Source organism: Monodelphis domestica, chromosome 2 (genome assembly GCF_027887165.1).
Source record: "Monodelphis domestica isolate mMonDom1 chromosome 2, mMonDom1.pri, whole genome shotgun sequence".
NCBI classification, from domain to species: Eukaryota; Metazoa; Chordata; class Mammalia; order Didelphimorphia; family Didelphidae; genus Monodelphis; species Monodelphis domestica.
Genome location: NC_077228.1, coordinates 102682633 through 102705469, shown reverse-complemented (window position 1 = coordinate 102705469; position 22837 = coordinate 102682633). Strand labels below are relative to the sequence as shown.

At 35.3% G+C, this 22837-nt stretch overlaps 1 protein-coding gene across 6 annotated transcripts in view; it reads right to left on the bottom strand.

Moving 5' to 3' along the window:
* The window catches only part of CAMSAP2 (calmodulin regulated spectrin associated protein family member 2), a 154654-nt gene that overhangs the window by 63635 nt on the left and 68182 nt on the right, over positions 1-22837 (bottom strand). For 5 of the 6 annotated variants that reach the window (XR_008916139.1, XM_007481040.3, XM_007481041.3 and 2 more), the window contains exon 3: positions 3077-3238. Coding sequence is in view for 4 of the 6 variants with exons in the window: in XM_007481040.3 (XP_007481102.2) it covers positions 3077-3238 (162 nt within the window). In the remaining 2 variants the exon portion in view is untranslated. Of the gene's footprint in view, positions 1-3076; positions 3239-22837 lie in introns of those variants that run through there. The other variant, XM_056815702.1, reaches the window with a different exon arrangement.

Genomic DNA, 22837 nt, shown 5'->3' with positions numbered 1-22837 from the left:
ATAGAGGAGCAATCTCCCAAATATTAAAAACAGAAATATTTGACGACTGCACATGAGAGGGGAATCAAAGATTTCACTGAATTTGAGAAAGTAGGTGGTTCTCAGTCAGGAAGAGGAATGGGTATGGGAGCAAAGATGAATTCTTTGGAGATGTCAAGTCTTGAGAAGTGAACAGAACATCTAGTCCAGGAAAGAGATATGAGCTGTCTATAGGTACCATAAATCTTTTAACTCTTAAATTCTCACATTTCTCTTTCTCTTTGATTTATCTTGCTCTCAGATAGGACCTTTAAAGTTTCCTATTACTATTATTTGGTAGCTGTTATTTTGCAATAGTTAATTTTACTTTTATGAATTTAGATTCTATAAAATTTAGTTCATATATGTTCCATATTTATATTAGTTCATTGTCAATGTTTCCTCTAAGCAAAATCTCCCTGTTTATTTCTACTGAAAGTGTGAAATACTACTTTTGTTTTGACAGATATATCATAATTGTCATTTCTGCTTTTGTAGATTCACCTAGTGTGCAATTCAGACCTAGCCTCATTTGTACTCTTTGCATGCTTTTGCTTCTTAGATGTTTCTTTTAAGCAACAGGTCATAGGGTTTGGCTTTCTTATCCATTCTGCCACATTCTTGGTTTATTATGCTGTTTAGTACATTCGCAATTAAAGTAGAGAGGTGTGAATATTCTTCCATTTGTCTTTAGTGGCTGCTATTAAAAGATCATTCTCTAAGATTAAGTTCTTAAAGTACCTGGATGCAATCTATTCTCTCAGGCTCTCTTTCTACTTTCACCTCTCATAACCTTTCCTTATTATGGGAATTTTTTTTTAATTTTATTTGATTAGATGATTTAGAATATTTTTCCATGGTTATAAGACTCATGTTCTTTCCCTCCCCTCCCCCGTTCCCTTCCCATATCTGCATAATTCCATTGGGTTTAATATGTGTCATTGATCAAGACCCATTTCCATATTATTAATATTTGCACTAGGGTGATCATTTAGAGCCCACTTTCCCAGTCATAGCCCCATCAACCAATGTGATCAAGCAGTTGTTTTTCTTCTGTATGTCTTTTCCCACAGTTCTTCTTCTGGATGTGGATAGCATTCTTTCTCATATGTTTATGGGAATTTTTAATGAATGATTTTCCCCCTTTCTTTTATTTTGATATCTATTTCCCCCTTCTTTTCCTCCAAGTTCAATGTTCAGTTCAAAAATCTCCTCTCTTCTCTGTTTCTTGTTTTTTTTTTTCTTGCACTTTTCCCTAAGATGAATTTCTTTGCTTTGTTCTCTTTAATTCTATTTCTTTGTTTATTTTGAAACTTTTCCCATCAATTTGTGGTATATTTATTCTTCCTTTAATTTCTCTACATTCAAAGAACTGAGTTTTCCCTCCCAAATGTAAAAATGGAGACTTGAACTCTGGACTCCAATCCCCAGGAGTCCTTGCTAGCTTCCAGAATGCCCTCTAATCTCACTGAGATTTCCACCTGGGCGAGGTCAAGAATTTCTATTTAACCTGGCTGTAAAGGCTCCTGGGTCGCTTTCCTACTTCTGCTTCAGAATGCACGCAGCTCTCCACCTAGCAGGCAAGATGTGAGCGGTCGTGAATAGGTTCTTTGGGCCTAGACACGTGCCTTTCTTACTTGTATTTTCTTTATATTTTAATCTTTAATAAACCTCTAAAAATATACCTCTAGCAGAGAGAAACTAATTTCTACCTGCCTCGGTTTCCCCTAAAGTTTAATCATTACAGTTGAATTTTAACTGTTACACAACTAATCTTTCTATTATTGACTTCATAGATCTTACCCATTGCTTCTTTTTTGTTATACCACACTCAGAAGGGTTGACTCTTAAGGGGAGTAATATAGGTAGATCCAGGGCCCCATGGTAGAAATTACTTAATATAGCAAATTGTGCAAATTCAATCGTCCACATGATTATTCACCATACCAATGGCCAAGTCATCTTATTTTTGGGTTCATATTACTCCCTACTACCCTTCTGAGTGCTGCTACTCCTAGGCACCTCAAATTCATTCTCTTGGAGGAGAATGCTATCCAGAGAAGCATAACACTCTTTCAGAGAAGGTGATTTCCTAACTCATCAATTCTCTGATTCCCCCCAACATAAGAAGGTCTTTCTATTGAATTAAGATATGGATAGTTCTCACTTTATATAAGTGAACTATTCCATAGACTTTTGTGTAAAGTGATTTTTAACATAATATGAATTTGCCTACAAATGTGGGAAAGGGAAGGAGGTCATGAGCCCATGGAGAGAGTGGGGGTCGACACATTTTAAATAGTTCAAAGACACATGTGGAAGGCAAGGACAGAGAAATAAGTGCAGGAGTAAGAATATGAGGGAGCCAGGACCAGTCATTTGGGAGATTGGCTGGAACCAAGAGGCAGAATATGTGGGGGCTAGGCTTGAATACAGACACAGACAAGAGACTACAAGGCAACACAAGGGAGCCACGAACAGACAAAATACCCTGGAATAGCCAGATGAAGACAGACACTCAGAAGCCAGACAATCAAGCAGATGGGCAGAGCAGGGCAAAGGTTTCCTCTCTTTCTCAGGTACAGAGGCCTTAAGCCAAGCAATCCATAGGTGACCACTGGCTATCTCTCCATAAGTCCATTTTTCTACTTTCACTTGAAGGTTGTTTTTGTTGTTGGTGGTGGTGGTGGTGTTTTTTTTTTAATTTAAATCAAGGGCTAAAACTATAAGAACAAATTCATTTCTACTGAAATGGAATACAATTAAGTTCAAATGACGTAAATCAATTCTTTATGCAATCTGCTGCCATCTACATTGTTTCTATAATTATTTGTATAAATCATCTTATAAAATGATGTCATCCTTCCCCTGGGGAGAGGGGGGCAGAGAAGAGTTATTACATAAAAATTTTAAACTACTACCATGAGATTATGATCTGCATTAGTAAAAGGAGTGCCTCATCTCAACAAAATCACAGCTTTCCTCTCAGTATGAATATATATCTCATCCTTGCTCAAATTCCTTGAATGATGTCAGCACAAAACATGTATGGTCTTACCTTATTTATCCAATACATGACAGCATCCTCGATGTCATAGGGTAAATCAGTTGCTTGAAAGAATGTTGAATACTGCTGAGCACATGTAATTACTTTCTCTATGCTGACCATTTCTACAGTATAAGCCATCATTAAGGTGTCAATCATGGCCAAATGGGCACTCTGAAAATATAAAACAAGATATCATTTTAAAAATTATTTCCATTTAGCAGGTACTACACATATATTAACATTAACCACCTTTACTAACAAGTAGGAAAAGAATTCAAGATCACTTAATGGCCAGGTTTAATAATATTCTACCACAAGAAATGATGTATAAAAGGCATATAACTAAAACAGTTATGAAAACTAATCACCTAAATATCCACATAAAAAAAGAACAGTTAAATGTTCTAAAGCAAGATGAAATTTACAAGAACTTAAGACATTAACATCAACTAAAATAGAAATCCTTCTTTATTCTTTCCGGAATGCTTCATTCTCCCTAAAAAAAAAATTATGTTTTAACCAAAGAATAGTCTCAGAAACAAAAACAGATGGACCAATACTTAAAACTATTCTTATTAAGCAACCAAAACACTGTATAATGAAAACTACTTTTTTTACAAATTAACTTCAATAGACTTTAAATGTATTACACAAAAAAGAAATGAAAAACTAGCATCTATGAAAAGAATTCAAGAAAGCAACTGAGTTTTCTAAAATATGGTTAGTCTGCTCAATTGAGTAATTAGGATCTTTATTGACCCTAATAGGGCTACTAATGTTGAGTATATATTTGTATCTGTTTATGTTGTTTCCTTTGATAGAATATAACATGCTTAAAAGGAGGGATATCTCTGTATTCCTAGCACCTAATAGTGTCCTGGAACACAGTAGGCACTTGATAGATGTTTGATTATTGATGGTTTATGGACACATTTTAATACTTGTCAGAAGTAGGATCAGGTTTTCCTAAGTCCAAGTCCATTCTATCTTCTAAACTTTGTGGCCCTTTGATTAGGAAGAATAAGAGCTATGATTTAGAAGCCATCTAGCCCAACACCCTCCTTTTGATAAGACGGAAAATGGGCCCCAAAGAGTTGTAACGAGTCACTCAGGATCACATAGGCAGAAATGTAGTGGTACTGGAATTCAAAACAGAGTCTCTAAACTCCAAATCCAGTATCTTTTCCCCATAGTAGCATACATGTAGTCTTCATTCTCAATAAGTTAGTGCTAATATTATATATTACAAACAGATACAATTTATTTGAACAAATATTACTTGATCTCAAACATGGAATGGAAATATTTTTTTCTTCAAATTGAATTTCATCTCCTGCCCTGATATCCTCATCAAAAGTGAATTTCCCATTCCCTCTCTACTGATTTCTTTCTTTCCTGCAAAATAAACAAGAATCTTGTGGAAAAACATGAACTCATGGGTCTGTTTACATAATTCCTGGGTGAATGGTTCACACTCTGCTTCTATATCCTTTGCCACTGGTCAAAACTTTTCTGATCAGTTCTAATCTCAATAACTTATTTTTACATACTGCTTAAAAGTTCACAAAGAACTTTCTATATAACTACTTTGTAAGGTAGGCTATGCCAAGATGATTTTCCCCACTTTATAGATAGAGAAGTTGAAAATTAGGTAAATGACTTGCTTATAGTCACATAGTTACAGTCATACTCACTAAGATACAAACTCAGATTTCTTGGTTTCACATTAAGAATTCATTACATTTCATCAAAAGCTATCTCTCTATGAATTAACAAGTACCACCCCCTTCCAACAAAGTCCCACACTTTATATCCTAACTAGGCAAACACCTCCCCAACCTGGTGATTCTTCATGAATATCTACACTGTGTCCCAAAGGGCACAGCTGCTAGACAGGACTTTAAGTTCTCTCTCTATAAAGTTTGATTTCCCCAATGTATCTTTTTCATGATTTAAAATCCTAAATTGGAATTTGTATGATTCTTCAAAAAGCAATTATAGTTCCCAAAACATAAATCATAAATATAAATTTATATTATAAGGTTAACATTGACAAATTTTTATTGATCCAATATTTATATCTTAAACCAAAATGTGAATACTTATAAGGCCAAAATTAATAAAACATTTATACCCACATTAATTTTATGAGAAATAATGTAACAAGGAGAAATTTTAGATAATTAACATAATTATAGCATGTCAAAATATCAGAAAACAATCTAAAAGTGATGCATGTGCGGTATTTATACAAATTAAACTAAGCAAAAAAATCAAGTATTAAATTTCTGATCACAATATATTTTCTACCCTCTAGAGTTTGTTTTTATTTTCAATAAAAGTGGAAAATAATGTCTTTTTCAAGATTCTTATGTAAATATTATATGAATGGTAATGTGCTAACATAGGTTAGCTTTTAAAATTCAATCTTATATGATTCACAATTAATGTATACTTATTGTGAAAACTTTAGACTAATGCTATTGTAATTTTCTTTCCAATTAAGATAACCCAATAATTAAAAGGTCTATGAATTATATCCTAGGGTATTGGAAGACTATAAGTATTTTGTTAAACTTCTACACATATCCAGAAATCAAAAAAGTTAGAGAGAAAAGAGTTTCTGATGCATTAATTGTGCAAGTATTATATCTATGGAGACTCTGGGTGATAGCTTGAAAGATGAGAAGAATCCCAAGATGATTTGCTCATTTTCTTAAGTCGATCTTGCTTCAGAATCAGATAATTTTGCAGTTTGTGCAATTACATGTCAAAGTTTTCTGATGTGGAAATAGTTTTGTTATACTTTTATTCTCTGTTATAAAGAGGGCAAAGTAAGGGCTAACTAGGAAATATAAATGATGCAAGAATAAAAGCTATAAATAAAAATCTATTTTTATTGGGGTTATGGGGTGTGATATTTTTATGGGATATGGTTATTTTTTAACCTAATGCACATTTTTAAATTGTTCTCCAACGAGTCCCTCAGTTTAGAATTCCACTAGCAATTTCCCAACTTGAAACATTATCTAAAAGTGCATTTTTTCCAAGTGATAATGAACAATGTTTCTTCTTTGGAAAACTATCCTTTGGCTATTTTTATAGACTAAAAGTTAACTGCTATGATTTCTTAAAACTTCCATGTTTTTAAAAGTTTTATCATATTTAATAAATTTTCCAGTCTATTCTTATTATTTTAATTGTCTATTATACTAATTTTTAAAGTCATCATATCATAAAAAATTCGGAAAAGTTGCAGTGACAGGGGACTGTGACCACCTCATCCAGTGTTATGCCAAAATATTGTCACATACAAAATTGTGAAATGACCAGTATCTCACACACTTTGTATTTATGCAGCTATGACTGAATTATTGTTCCATGGGTAATTTAACTCCTGGCTTCGCCATCTGCATATGTAAAATACAAAAGATTCTGGATAGTCTACTTCTCTCTGCCCCTTCTCTGTATTATCATAGTCCAATTTAAATAAACAATATAACAACAACAAAAAATTTGGATAAGAACCAGATCAAATACTTTAGCTAAACTAAATATATCTCAAAGAATTTCAAAGATGAATGTTTTCAAGGAGTCTCAGAACTAGAAAATGCATTTAACATAAGACTAGAATTATGGGTAATCATCTCCAATAAGAATATGATATCCAAGAAATAAGAGGAAGTAACAAATATATAAAATCAAGATCCATCTTCAAATAGTCATGGGATAAAAACAAACAGTTATTAACTATCATATGAAAGAAGATGGCACCAAGACGGAAGAATAAAAAGGAAGAGTTCATCAAGGTTGTTACCAAAAAAATTGCTCCAAACAGAAACCATACCAGTCTGAATCCTTATAAGGAAATCCAAGAAAAAAGTCACAATCATTTTCCCAGCCTGTCTGCCTTGAGACACACAGAGAAAGAGAGAGGTCTGTGGACACTGGAGATGTGTCAAGATATGCTGCATCTGGAGTACTCTAGTAGCCTGGAAAGGGGAAGGTCTCAAACCCATACCACAACCAGATGCCAACTGGCAGCTTTGTAACTACTACAGTAGCTGCACCCAGTTCTACATTATGTTTTGGGTTATTCTTTGGCTCACTAAGGTGGGGAACATAAAAAGATTTTCCTGAGGTGAATGGACATGGATTAAAAGAGAAAGGAGAGAGACAGACAGACAGACAGACAGACAGAGAGAAAATGTGTGTGTAAGGGGAAAAAAACCTAAAAATTTAAAAAGACCCTAGTGAAACACTTTTGCATATTCACCACCAGGTGGCAAAATTGGATCAGGATGGTTTAGCTACTACTTAATGAGAAATCACATTGTTCTGGTTGACTTTCTCCATTTCTTGTCATCATACTGTTGTCCTGGTCCTGGTTCTACTATACTTCATTTTCCAACACTTGATACAAGCCTTCCCCACATTTCTCTATATTCATCATATTCATATTTCTTACAGCATAATAATATTCCAAAACATGTTCATATCCCAATTTGTTCAGTGATTACTCAATGTGTATCTACTTTATTTTCTAGTTCCATTTACTATAAGAAGTGTTGCTGATGAATATTTTATTATTTCTTAGTAAAATTCCAGATGGTTGTACATTATGGTTGGACCATAATTCACAGGCCCACCAACAGTTCATGAGTTTCATAATTATTGCTTTCTCCACAACCAGGAGGGGCTCTTTTTACCATAAAGAAAACTGTCACAAGTTTCTTATTGCTTTATCTCAGCTGGTTGAAACATGTTATTAATGGGACATTAAGGACCATTCCTTGTAAAAAATCAGCTAACTTTCAAATATATAATGACCTATGTATAAAAAGTAATGTGAAAAAACTAAGAGAAGAATGTTAGATACTTTTCACAACTATGGATAGAGGAAGAGTTCCTGAACAAAGGAAAGGATCACGAGATAAAAATGGACAATTCTGATCACAGAAAATGAGAAAGTTGTTATATAAACAACATCAATTCAAGTAGACGGGAAATAAGTTAACTGTGAAAAAATCTTTGCAGCAAATTTATCAATAAAAGTCTAATATCCAAGCTACATAGAGAATTGATTTAAAAAAAGAAAAACAAAAATTATTCACCAACTGATAAATGGTCAAAAGATAGGAACAGATAGTTTTCAAGGGATGAAATTTTTACCTTTTTCTTATTTATTCTTTCTTCAAACTTCCAATTACATATAAACAGATTTAAAATTTATTTTCTGACATCTTGCAAACCAAATTCTCTCTCTCCTTCTCATACCCCTTTCTCCTCCCTGAGATGGCAAGTAATCTGGTACAGGTTATACATGTTCTAACATAAAATACTTATATGCTCATATTCAACATGTTATCACATACACAAGAAACTCACAAAGGAAAGAGTGAAAAATAGTATGCTTTGATCTGTATTTGAACTTCATCAGTCCTTTCTATGACAATGAATAGCATTTTTCATGATGGGTCCTTTTGGGGTTGTTTTGAATCTTTGCACTGCTGATAATAGTTAATTAATTCATAGTTGATCATTTATAGAACATTGTTGTTACTGTATGCAATGTTCTCCTGGTCCTGCTCACTTCACTTTGCATCAATTCCTATACTTCTTCCCAAGTTTTTCTGAAATTGTTCTGTTTGTCATTTCTTATGACACAATAGAATTCCATATACGACAACAGCCATTCCCAAATGATGAAATTTAACCTATCAATCTGAAAAAAATGTTCCAAACCTCTAGTGAGAAAAATATATTAAAATAACTGAGTGAGAGTTTATCTCAGATCCATCTGACTGACAAAAATGAGAAAAAAAGGAAAATAACAAATGTTGGAAGGGCTGCAATATTGGTCAACATATGACTTGATCCCACTACTATTGACAGCAATCTGGATCTATACCCAATAAGAGTTAAATTTAAGACGCAGTCCTTAAGAGTTTTATAAATTTTATTAGAATTACTTGTATAGGTAAAAGATCAGAATTATATAAAAGCATAAAAATAAAATAGCCTAATCTAAACTACCATGTGGGTGGGGTCTCAGCTTGGCCACCACAGCAGCTCCCACAGTGCGGTCACCTAAGAAATAAAGCAAGCCCTTCCTGGATTCCCTCTTCTATTAATTCTCTTTACACCTGGATTAATTTTGGCATTACATCCGGATCAAGTGCATAGGTCACCACCCTGTGATCCTCACTTGGTGACTTAAGTGACACAAACTCACACACAGTGACATACATTCAAGTGACCTAATTTATCCAATAATTTCCCTCACTCCATCCTGGCTTCCAGGTCAAATGTTTGGCAGGAACCGAGGTCAAATGTGCAACCCCAGAAAAGTAAATTTCCTTCACACAATCAAAGAGTAAAAAAACGGTTAATAAGCTATGACCCTGATACCACTACCAAGCATATATCCCAAGAGTACAAGGACAGAGTAAAACAGCAAATGTGCACAAAAATATTTATAGCAGTTTTTTTTCTCACAGCAATGAGGTGGAAACGAAATGAATGCTCATGAACTGGGAAATGGAAAAGCAACTGGTAGTCTGATCCTCATTATTTATGGATTCCATATCTGTGAATTTATCTAGTCACTAAAGTGTTCTTTTAATACCTAAATCAATTATTCATAGTAATTTCATATTTGTTCATAGATATGCAAGGAAATTTGAGTAGCCCAACACACCAGTTCCCGCTCAGGGTCTCAAGGCATATTCTGCTTTCCTATTTCAGTGCTAATACTGTCAATGAATATCCTTTATGCAGTCCATTTAGTGTCACTTTTCTCCATTTTCATGCCTTTTATTACTATTTCTCTATTTAAACTGGCCTTCAAGTAGAGTGCTCAAGTGCTGTCCAGTGTTTTTAAGTGCAAGAAAGCTGTAATGTGCCTCACAGAGAAAATAACATGTGTTAGACAAGCTTTGTTTGGGTATGAGCTCCAGTGCTGGTGGCCTTGAGTTCAAAATCAACAAAACACTATGGTGGGGAATCTTCCCTACTTTTTCTCCTCTCCTGAATGGGCAATCCCAGAAAAGATTCCTAATCCTTCTTCCTAACTTTTATGGCCCAAAGTTGCCCCAGCAGCACCTTTCTGGAATGGTGGAACAGTGAGAAAAACTGACACCACTGAGGACATCCTTCCCTCTGGTTGTTTGAAAAGTCACAGGGCTTAAAGACGGGAATTAGCAGCTCTATTCCTTCTCATGAAATTGAATACTACCAGATCTTACCATCTAACCTACCACTACTTACCACCTGCTTCTATACCCAGTAGTCAGTCAATCAATAAACATTTGCTAAGAGTCTATTATGTGCCAGGAATTATGCTTGCATTGGGCCACTGTGACCTCTCAGCATCATTACCTTAACTAGATCTTAAGGTCTGTCGACTTACAACCCACCCCACTCCTGTACCCTAAAAGGTCTATCGATCTGCCCAGCAACTGAACTTTCTTCCATATCTGGAGTATTTGTTACCTGAGAGAAGTCAAGCAGTCAATAGCCAACAAAAATTGATGAAGAAGCTATTTATTAAATACTTACTATATGCCAGGCAAAAGACAGTACCTGAGGGGCTTTAAATGCCAAACAGAGAATTTATATTTAATTTTGGAGGCAGTAGGAGGTCTTTGTAGGTGAATAGGGAGGCAACGTGGTCAGATCTGAGCTTTAGCAGCTTGACTGAAGTGGGGAGAGACTTGAAGCAGGGAAATCCATCAATAGGCTATTGCAATAATTCAGGAAGCCTGAATCAGGGCGGTGGCAGCATATGAGAAATGTCATAAAAGGAAAATTGGCAAAGCTTGGCAATAGATCTGGATATGGTAGAAGGAGAAAGTTAGGGGTTGAGGATGACAACTAGGGGTCCCTAATGATAATAAGGAGGTTCAGAAGAGGAGAGGGTTTGTGGAAAATATACGGAGCTTTGGACATAATGTGTTTGAGATGTCCATTAGGTAGTTGGAGTTAGCAAAATGGAGATCAGGAAGGAAGTTAGCATTGAATAAGCAGATTAAGAATCATCAATGTAGAAGGATAAATGAATCCATGGGAGTTGGTAAGATCACCAAGTGAAACAGTAGAGGGAGAAGAGGAAAAGAGATGGACAGTCAATCAAATCAATAAATAATAAGTGCCTACTATGTGTCAGGTCACTGTGCTAAGCACTGGGGATACAAAAAGAAGCCTCAAAGAGCTTACAATCTGGTGGGAGAGACAAGCTAAATACAGGATGAATAGAAGACAATTAACAGAGAGAGCAATAGAATTAGCAGAGGTGGAAGAAGGCTTGCTCAAGAATGTGGGAATTTATTCAGGACTTAAAGTAAGCCAAGAAGGTCAGTAAATTAAAGCAGAGGAGTGCAAGTAGGAGGAGAATAGTCTGAGTAATTGCCCATAGCAAAAAGATAAAAGTGTCTTATTTATGGAATAGCCAGGGAGTCAACATCACCAGATCGAAGAATACACTTCAGAGGGCAAGGGGTAAGAAGCCTGGAAAGGTACAAGGGGGCTAGGTTATGTAAAATGGGGATTTTGAAACCCAGACTTTAATCCCCCAAAGTCCTTGGTATTTCCCAGAATTCCCTATAATCTCACCTGAGTCCCCAGGGTGGCGAGATCACAATTGGGATTTAACTGGCAGTAATGCCTCCCACGCTCTCGTCTATGCCATTGCAATGATGTAGGAAGTTAGTGGTAAGCTAAGCCAGGGATTCTGAATTGGCTAATCAGCCATGGTCACGTGGTTTTTATTTTGTATCCTTGATTTTCTAATAATGCTTAATAAACCTCATAAAATAGAAGGACTTTAAATGTCAGGGCATTTTTTACTCGATCCTAGAAGGGGCAACAGGAATCACTAGAGTTTATTGAGTGTGTGTTCTTAGTGACTGAATGGAGAATGAATTGGAGGAGATACTTGAGGCAGGCCGATACACCGGCAGGCTACTACATTAGTCCAAGCATGAGATAATGATGGCTGAAGGCAGAATCAGAGCAGAGAGGCATATATGGGAGATACTACAAAGGTAAAATTCAATAGGCCTTAGCAAAAGAATGAATTGGGGTGGAGGAGCAAGTTAAGGAATCCAGGATGAATGAGTTGTGAGACTGAGGGGCTAGGAAGATGCTGTTGCCTTCCACAGTAATAGAGAAGTGTGTATGTGGAGGGAGTGGAGGGGGAAGAGGTTATCGGGGAAAAAAGATCCTAAGCTGAGTTTGGGATATGTTGAATATAAGATGCTTACTGAACATCAGTCTGAGATGTCTGAAAGTCAGTTAGTGATACAATACTGGATGGCAAGGAGTCTGGAACAGGGCACTCACAAATATAGGGAATAGTCTGATGAAATGATGGGGATGACACAATCAAATGTAACAGACTTTTCTACTATCAGATTAACAATAATGTGCAATAATCCAGCACAATACAGAGGAACTTATGAGAAAGAAAACTATCCACACCAAGAGAAAGAATTGTGGGAGTAGAAACACAAAAGAAAAACATATGATCAATCACATGATTCGATGGGGATATATGATTGGGGTTTTAGCATTAAAAGATCACGGATCACTATTGCAAATATGAATAATATGGAAACAGGTTTTGAACAATGATATATGTATAACCCAGAGGAATTACTTGTCAGCTTAGGGAGAGGGGGAGGGAAGAAGGGTGGGAAAAATCATGACTCATATAACCATGGAAAAATATCTTTAATTATTTAATTAATTAAAAAAGAAAATGATGGGGACATTCAGAGCTGCTAAATAAGAAATAAGAACTCCACAGGGCTTACCAGTAGGAAAAATTTATCAGTTTCTAAGAAGGCATTGTTTAACTCCACAAAAAGTAAAGTGCAAATGAAACTTAAGAGAGATATAAGCTTCTGGGATCAGGAAGGTAGGTGAAATTCTGATTTTTGTTGATAAGTAACAAACCAAAATCCTTCTATGACACTTATGGGCCAAAGACCTGTGATGCATCTCAATTGCTCAGCCACACTGATCAATGATAAGGACAGAATCCTAGAGAGACAGGTCAAACACTTATCAACACATATTTATCAACTAATGCTGAAGCTATTGATTATATATGCCTCAGGTATAAATCAGTCCCTCTCTAGTCAAATTTCCAACTGAAGAAGAGGTAATAAAGATCATTAGGTTCCTCTTAAGTGGTAAAGCACCATAATGATTCCATTCCAGTAGAGATTTTACAAGGCAGGAGGATCCAATACTCATACAAAAGTTGATTGAAATCTTTTGGGTTTTATGTCAAGAGAAGGATATCCACCAAAACAATCAAATTTGCCTCCATTGTCCATCTCTATAAAAGAAAAGGAAACAGACGGTACTGTGAGAATCACAGTCTCTAATAATCAGTACTAGCAAAATTATTGCCAGAGTCCTCCTTAATCAGCCAATCCTTCATCTAGAAAATGGTCATCTACTCAAGAGCCAGGGTGGAGTCAGAAAGGATTACAGAAAGGTTGACATGGTGTTTGTTGTCCCATAATTCCAGAAGAAATGTAACAAGCAGAAGGGAAGTTTGAACACATTCCCTGAACTGACCAAGGTTTTTGATACCGTTAAGTCATAACAGAAGATCATGGTGAAATTTGGTTGCCTGGAAAAGTCCATCAGTATTATACACCAATGGGAGGTAGAGGGAGTACTAGAGAGAATAACAGAAAATCAATATGGGAAAAATAAAAGGACTGATGTACAAAAGATAACAAATTTGTATTGGCTTTAATTGGCAATCTCCATAGCATTCAGTAGATCATGGATAGGAAGTAACATGGTTTGGCAAGTTAAAAATAAAGAAAAGATTTAAACAAGAGTAAGGTAGTGGGGAGGGCAGAATGATAGAAAGTAATGCTCACAGAAGGGAATTTCAGAGCTCAAGATCATGCAATTAGGCCATTTCTGAATAAAGATAAGATAGTTGTAACCATCCTAGTAGATAATTGAAGTGAAGATTTAGATGATGGGAAATGGGAAAACTGATCACATGAAACAGCAGAGTGTTTAAGGGAATGATTCACAGCACATCTAGCCATCCACTTTGGTCAACTTTTTTGACTTCCATCCTGCAGCCACTATTCTCCAAATCAATGAATTTCCAGGGAGATTATGTCTTAGAAAATTTAATTCATTCATCTTTCAAACTTTCCCACTGGATCAAGCTGCTGTCCTGACAGATTAGTGACTGAATACAAACTCACAACACTCATTACATATTTAGCTGGCTACAAACCAGACCACTCATCAAATCTCATCCAATTGTCCATCCTGGCCATCTTTTTGCCATCTGTCTTGCTACTATGTGTGCATTTCATCCATCCACAACTTTCTACCTTTCCTCTAGAAACCATAACCAAATCAATACTACCATTGCATCTATAAAGATCATGTCAATCAACTCTGCTGTGCCCCTTTACTCACCATTCTGATGACTACTCAGCAAAAGGTACTTCCGTATCTTCCACTCACCTATACCTGCTGTCTGCAACTATGACAATAAAAGTTCCTTGAGCACAGGTATTTTCTTGCCATTGTATCTATGTTCCTAGTGCTAAATACAGTTCTTAACACAAAGTATATACTTAAAAATGTATTTCTTCCTTTCAAGAGGACACTAATTGTATGATGGAGTCTACAAGTATGGAAGCAGGTGTTGAGCTTCCTTTCCCTAGAATCACAGATCTCTTCCTATCATTCATTCTTCTGGTACGGGCTGAGACCTTGCTAAGGCTAATTGCTTCTCTCATACCTTTTAACACGTAGCATGATTATGGAAAGTACAGGATTTGAAGAAATGAAGACTTGAGTTCATGTCCTGGGCTCTGGATTTCCTCTATCTGGGTGCCCTTGAGTAATCATTCAGTCTCTCTGGTCTCCCTTTCCTTATTTGTAAGATGACAGGGCCAAATGACTTAAGATTCTTTTCAATTCTAATCTATAATTTAATGTAGAGTCAAAAGGAAGAGAGTGTATTCTCTGCCTCACTCACTACCACTATCACTCAACAAAACATTTCTTCTCCTTCCAAGTTCATACCTCATGGGATGATAGATTTAGAGTTTGAAGACCCCTTGAAGGTCACCTAATCCAAAGCCCCCACTTAAAAGTTATATAAACTGAGACCCAGAAAGGGGAAGTTATTTATACATAATCTCTGACTTTGAAATCTACTTTCCAAAATGCTTGTTGACTGAAAAAATATGCCAAAAATCACATCGTACATACTGCAGATACTCAAAATTTGCAATGAAAGTTGCCCTGGTAGAATAACAGGCAAAATAGCACTAGGGCACATTTTTTAAGTAAAACAGTACATTTTAGATAACAAGAGTATCATAAAAGCCTAAAAATTTCATAAAAAATACAACCTAGTACACAATGTACCTAAATTTAACAAGTTTGGTAACCAAATTCCAGAATAAGCAGTTTTGTTTTTTGCTAAAATGAACACAAATCAAATCATAAAACAGGCCATATTTTCTCATTGGAATAATGCTATGATTTTGGTTTGGTTACTTTTCCAATGCCTAAATAAAATCATAGATACAATCAATAATTACAAAAAAAACCATTTGATGTGTTAGAACAAAATACTGCCTTACATGATCTTATATAAGTTGTTGTCTCATATCCATACATAAAGATCATCCAGAACTTCTAGGAAAGTATAACAAAAATACTCTGTTTAATGATCCTTTGAATAAATATCAAGTAAGAAAGAGAACAGGGAGATGTCTGCTTGCCAAAAGTATTTACAAGCACAATAGAGGTGATTCTGCATGGAATACTAATTGAAGAAGGATTCTTTGTGGATGGTGAGATTCTTTAAAGTCCTTTTATTCAGTCAATATTATGCTGATTGCATAAAGTCCTGGAACAATACAGAGGCTTTGGGAAGAGATCTGAAATCACACTCAAGGAATCTGTCCTGCCCATCCAACCATCAAAAATCAAATATTTAAAATATTTATGCCTAGATTTCAATGGGCATATAGATGGACATCCATCACCATTATGTATATCCAATCCAGACAATACAGATGGACAAGAAGCTAGGCCCAAACATGAAGAGAAAAGAGAGATAGGCTAAGAAAGAGTTAAGCTTTTCTAAAAAATGTTTTTAATTTTAATTTTTGCTAACCCCAAACTTCCCATGAAAGTATAGGCCTGCATAATGAATATTAATAGTTTACCAGTATAGCTATATGGCAACAAAACACAGAAGACAACTGCCTCTGAAGAATCAAAAACGAGTATTACAACACAGAGGGCAATGAAAAGGTACATTGAGCGTGTGAGTAATCTATAACACATAAAAGACAAGAAACTCCAAAGAACAGGATTAAAGGACAACAAGAAACTTCAAGACAAGAAGAGAAAATGTTGTTTGGCAAGAGTGAGAGAGGACAGATGGATAGTAAGAATGTTCCACTGATACACTCAAGCTGTCAAAAGAAAGGCAAGAAAGTCTCTAGCATGATGGGACAGTTCCATTGTGGCCAGTTTGGGGAAAGAAAACAGACAAGAGCTGAAGAGCAAGTGTAAACACAGACATTCTGTGATCTGCATTGCTAGAAGGAACTCCCAAATTGGTAAGGGCACAAGTCCATTGGTATACAATCAGTAACACATCATAATGTCGATGATAAAATAACTATGAGTCTCTCACTTAAATGATTTAACATGAACTAACAAGTACAGTGAATGCACATAAAGGTACAATGCATATTTTGCAACTGTCATAATCCCAGGCAGCATAGTACAACATATAGTACACAGGACATAGGAAGGTGCTTAGGTTTAAAGCCAGAAGACATAGGTTCAAATTCTAGCTCTTGCACTTATTGTGTGGCATGGAGCAATGTCTCGGCTGGTTTCCTCATGTGTAAAATAAGGGGATTGGACTAGATAAGGGATGGGACCTCTCAGGTTCCTTTTAGCATAAAATTTGTAGTCTTTTAATAAAAATGAGTATAAACATTAAAAATGCAATCATACCAACAATAAGCAAAAAAAAAAAGACATTGATGCCACACATATATATATTTGTCAAAATAAAGCATCTAATCTGTCTATGTTATATATAAGAAAGTTCCCCCTGGGGGGGGCGGGGGGGGGATTAAATCCTCAAAATTAAATTGATTATTTTCTAGTAGATTTTTAATCATTGTTTATACTGGTTTTTTTATTATAACAATGCAAGTAGCATAAGCTTTGATATTAAAATTTTCTTCATTTTTATTTATAATAACAAATTACAAGTCAGTATAACATCATTAGAAGCTCATATGGAGTCTTTTTAAAAAACTAGTTCATTTAATGTTAACATATTTTCCTTCAACAAAACATGTTTCAATATCTTAACTAGGAACAATATAAAGTCTTCCAAACATGTTTTATTATATACAATACTTCAGAATACAAATAGATAAATGACCTTATCAATGTGCATTCTTCCTCTGATGCTATATATTGTGAATCATTCATGTTTTCTCATCTTTTACAACTTTGGTCAATGTCTTCCCATATCCTCCCCAAAAAGGACTACCTAAGGTGTTGGTAAATTTCTTCTAGATCTCTTTGACATAGCAAGGATACAAATGAAGAATCCAGGGTTCCCACTGGTTATCCCTGTCTTTTGCCACATAAATGATTCACCTTCATTTCTGAAAACACATCTATTTGAAGACACCTTTTATAACACTTTATGCAATTCTTCACTGGTGGTTACTCATGTCCACTATTGGGCCTCTCCAATGTTCTTTGAGTAACTACTTATTTTAATTCTTTGGAGACTATGATATTACATGCTTTACATAAACAGAATACTATTGTCATAAAGGCACTTTTTTTCCAGAGAGAAGCTTGGGACAACTAAAGCACACTGTAATTTAAAAAGATTGATTACTAAACATGAGGTATGACTAAGTTATAAGATTTATTCCAGAAATTACATAGTAAAATTGGTCTCATTACTATAGATAATTTTACTTTATCATTGTTCTATTACCAAAATTATACCAACTATGTTGTTTTCTGTAAATACAATTGAAAATAACATACTAGTTGTTCTAGTCACAAGGAATGTCCATTGTGCAGCAAACTCTAAATCCTAAAGTGGATATGCTTGATCTAACTTGTTTATTTAAAAATTTTAGGGTGTGTCACTTATTTTCCTAGAAAGTATAGTCACTTAAAAAAAAGGATTGGTCATTGGAAGGCTTAGATATGTAATATAACAGATACTAACATAAAAAAGTATACAATCTAAAAGATTATACATAAAAAAGTATACAATCAATTACCCTCTGAGGTGGGTATTGACCAACACTTATAACACTTTATAATATCATTTATTTAACTTTTCTCTATAGTCCTATAAAAGCATTATAATAATAACCATTTCTAAATAGAATGCATGCCAGTACACATATTTAAAACAAAATACAAATTCTATAATATAATATAAATTATACACTTACCCATGGATGTCTAAACTCATTCTATTGCAAAATCAAAAAATGATTAATACTGGTATGTGCTTCAAGTACAAGGAAAAATCAAATATCCTACTTAAAAAATAAAAATTCCACAGTTCAATGTCAGTGAAAATAAGTATCCAGTTGTCTCTGTAGTTTTGTCTTCAATGCATCTGACAGGATGCAGTCAATCAGTTTCAATGGAAGGTACTTGTTTTATGTGGGAACACTGTTGGAATCCACAAGGTCTTTTCTCCAATTTTTATAACTGTTGGAGTGGTTAATAGAACTTGAAACAGACCTTCCCAGACCGGCGGAGTTGTCCCTGTGTGCTGGAAATTTATTATATATATACATTGTCTCCTGGGTTAAGATCATGAAAGGAAAAGTCTATAGGTCCTGTTTATACTACAACTCTGGATTCTTGAAGTTCTCTTAATTTTATTTGTAAATGCTGGATATAGGAAGCAATAGAAGTACCTCCCCCTAGCAATAATGTGTATGCAGGGGATAAAGGCTTAAAAAATTAAAATTAATTCTCTAAGGCAGTGAGTTTTGAGGCAGTATCTGGAAGCTCCATGGTCTAAGAGGCAATCATAGTAAGTGTCCCCAATTTTCAAGGTTACATGAGGTTTACTCCTATGTAGGAGAGAATGGACTTGGGATAACTGGTGTTAAAATATCAGTGTCTGGGAAATCAAAGGTTTCATTCTCTGATTCCAGAGTCCTTTCTCCCCATACCAACTTTCATAAAGGTCCTTGGCCATTTCTCTGAGGTTCCCTTTGTTGAGGGGGATTTCCACTCTGAATATAACATGGATGAATCCCACTGTTAAAAATTATCATTTGCCTCACTTGAATTAGTATTTCAAAATGCATTTCTATTATGATTATTTCTAAAGTTGTTATTCCAAGAGTTCTTCAATTATTTCTAAAATTTATGTTATTGAGTACCTGGTTCCAGTTTCTACAGTTTAACATCACATGACCCCTTATCCCACAGAAGTAACACAATGGTGTTTGATTTGCGTACTCTTGCAAAGAGCGTTATAGCCAGTGCTTGATTTTCTTTTTCTTTTACATTTTTAATTTCTCTTCTTAATGTCCCTATTAAGTCACTGTTCTCCTCGTCTTCCTTTTCATACCTGTTAAATACATAAACTGCTACTCTACTCAATAATTCAAGGTCCATACTAGCCCAATTTGAACAGTTGGTCTTAAAATAATCTTTGACCACTTTACAACAGTTTTTCACAAATTGTCTCCTTATCTGTCTGACAATCCTTTCTCTGGAAAGATCCAGGTCTATATAACTACCTCACATCTCAATAAATCTATCCATAAATTGGGATGGATTTTCATCAGGTTTTTAAGATTTTCATCAGGTTTTTAAGATTTTCAAATTTCGTCCATGTACCAGGGCTATCAGAGCAAGCTCTCATTATGGTTAATAATGTCTCTCTAGCCTGACATAGTCTTACGTAATCTTGCTCATTGTTGGGGTTCCATTTTAGATCTTACATAGGCCAATGAATTATTCTCCTTCCCTGAGTCTGACTGATAAGAGACAATTTTATTTTTCTTTCTGTCAAAAAAACTTGTAGTAAATTGTCAATATCAATAAATCCGGAATCATATGTGTGAAAAATGCTCTCTAGATCTTTAATAATCACAATTGGTTCATCCTCAAAAGAATGCATATTTTGCTTGAATTTCTCAGTATCTTGAGGTGGGAATGAATGGTAAGTGATGCCTTAGTGAAATTACACCTCCATTCTTATTAAAGGTGGGTAACTTCTTTTAAGAGGAATAGGCCTGTAACTGAATTAATTTCAGTTTCTGCCTCTTGACTTTTTGTTTGAGTTGCCATAGAGCAGGTAATGGGTGTAGGTGGGGAAATAGGTTGAGTGGGAGGAGTTTGGATAGATTTTAGAGATAGTCAGAACAGGACATGGGGTTGAGGTGATTTGAGTATGAGCAGAAATACGTGAAGCAGGACTACACAGAGACTGAGTCAGCTCTAATAATGAGGGAGCGTTGAGAGACAAATCTCTCTTCTTACTCTGGGGATTTTTCAAGTTTTTCTCAATGCTTTTTATATAAGCCTTGAGATCCCTCAAACTCTCCTCAAGCTTCTTTTCAAGATTACTCACATTATTTTCCTTCAAAGTGAGCTTTTAGTTCAGATTTGAGGTCAAACTATTATTCAATTTCTTCCTGAGGAAGAATAAGCAGAATGCCAGAACTCCTATCAAGATAAGTAGATAGGAGCAGTGCTATGTAGAGCCACTCTGTAATATTTTGTTGAACAATGAGTCACTTTAGACAAGAAACAGCATCACTATTTGAACTAGAATGACTCAGAATCATAGTTAATATAATTGTTAATTTTGTTTGCAGCTCTACTTTCTGGCAGTAGATGGTACTATTTAACATAAAGGATCAACAGCTATAACAGAATTGATTGCTAGGAACTTGACTTGGGAATAGTTTCAGTAAAATATAAGGGAAATGACAAGGCGGTTGTGGGTATGAGTCTCTTTGTGGTCGCCAATTAAATTCAAGGGTTAAAATAGGGGTTCTGACAAAATAACAGCTTTTAATAATTTAAGTTTTAATGAGAATATAGTAGAGTTGGAAATTAATATTATCTCTTTAAGCCAGAGAAAAGACAACTTCTAACAACTTTTAACAATTAACAATTTATTTACTATCTAAAAATGCCTCTATCTACCTATAACTGCCATTGGAGAAAGTCCAGTTGATCACCCTTCAGCTCAGCTCACAAGGCAGAATGAATATATATAGATATAGATATATACCAACCACCAACTAATCACCAACCTACACCAACAACAACCAAACCCCAAAAACCAATTTATGCCCTGCAGCCAACTTCCTTGCAGCTGCCAGCCCTAATTGCCAGCAACTAATTCCCCAACTGTCAGCAAGTGACTCTCCTAATTATCAGCAACTGACCATCCCAACCAACTGACACTGGCCCAACATGGGGCTCCCCGGTTTCTATTTCCTGTCACTGCTGACTAATCCCTATATTAATCCCTATACATCTCTATGATAAGAGAACCTCCAGGTCCCCTGTTAAATTAAAAAAGGAATAAAGAATTTTGTTTTACAGATACAAGTACCAGTCCTGTCACTAAAGGAGAAAATCATTTATCTCTTACTTCCGCTAAGACAGGTAGATCAGTAATCTGTCTCTACAATTTATAATCTAAGAAAACTGAGCAGCATACTGTCCCTGGTGTTTCTCACTTGAAAAGTCTTGTCTGTTATACATCGATATCTATCTACCCAGATATATCTGTAAATGAGAGGTTTGGCCTAAGGTGTCTTCCAGATCTAAAATTTTGTGAATTTATGATAATATTGCCAAGTTTCGTTAATGTGACAATACATTTTCAAGGGTTGCACATAGTCTTCCCCTAAAGAAAAAATGAAATCTTACAAAGAACAATTTTCCCTATGACAATTATTTATATGAGAATCTCTATTTTTGTTGGTTTTCAGTAGTATCTGACTCTTTATGACCCTGTTTGGGGTTTTCTTGGCAAAAATACTGGAAAGGTTCACCATTTTCTTCTCTAGCACATTTTATAGATGACAAAATAGAGGCAAACAGGGTTAAGGGACTTGTCTAGGGTCACACAAATAGTAAGTGTTTGAGGTCAGATTTGAAATCAGGAAGATGAGCCTTAATGACTCCAGGCATGGAACTCTATCCACTGACCCCCAGCTGCCCAAGAATCTACATTAATTTCTGTCAAATACTTTCTGGAAGATATGAAGTCTGAACATCAAACTTTTAACACAACAAGTGAGAAAGCTTCTCATTCTGAATGATTAATAAATGTATTTTAAGCAAAATAAGATGTCCCTGATGCTCATAAGACTGTGGGTAAAAGTCACTTCAGTATTCTGAGACTTTTCCTTCTTCTGTATAATTGAAAATCTGGTACCCTGAAAATAAACTACATTTCCCAGGAGCCCATTGACTTCCTGTCATTATGTACTTACTGTAGATAGGGATATTAGGCGGGGACATGGAAGATCCCAGGTCTTAACTTCCTGTCTTGAGCTTGGTGGTGGTAAGGCAGGTGTTTGAACAGGCTGATCAGCCATGAGCACATGGTCTTTATTTTGTATCTTCTTTATTCCTTGATTTCTAATGATCTTTATTAAACCTCCATAAAATATAATATTTTTATTATTAGAGACTTATTTC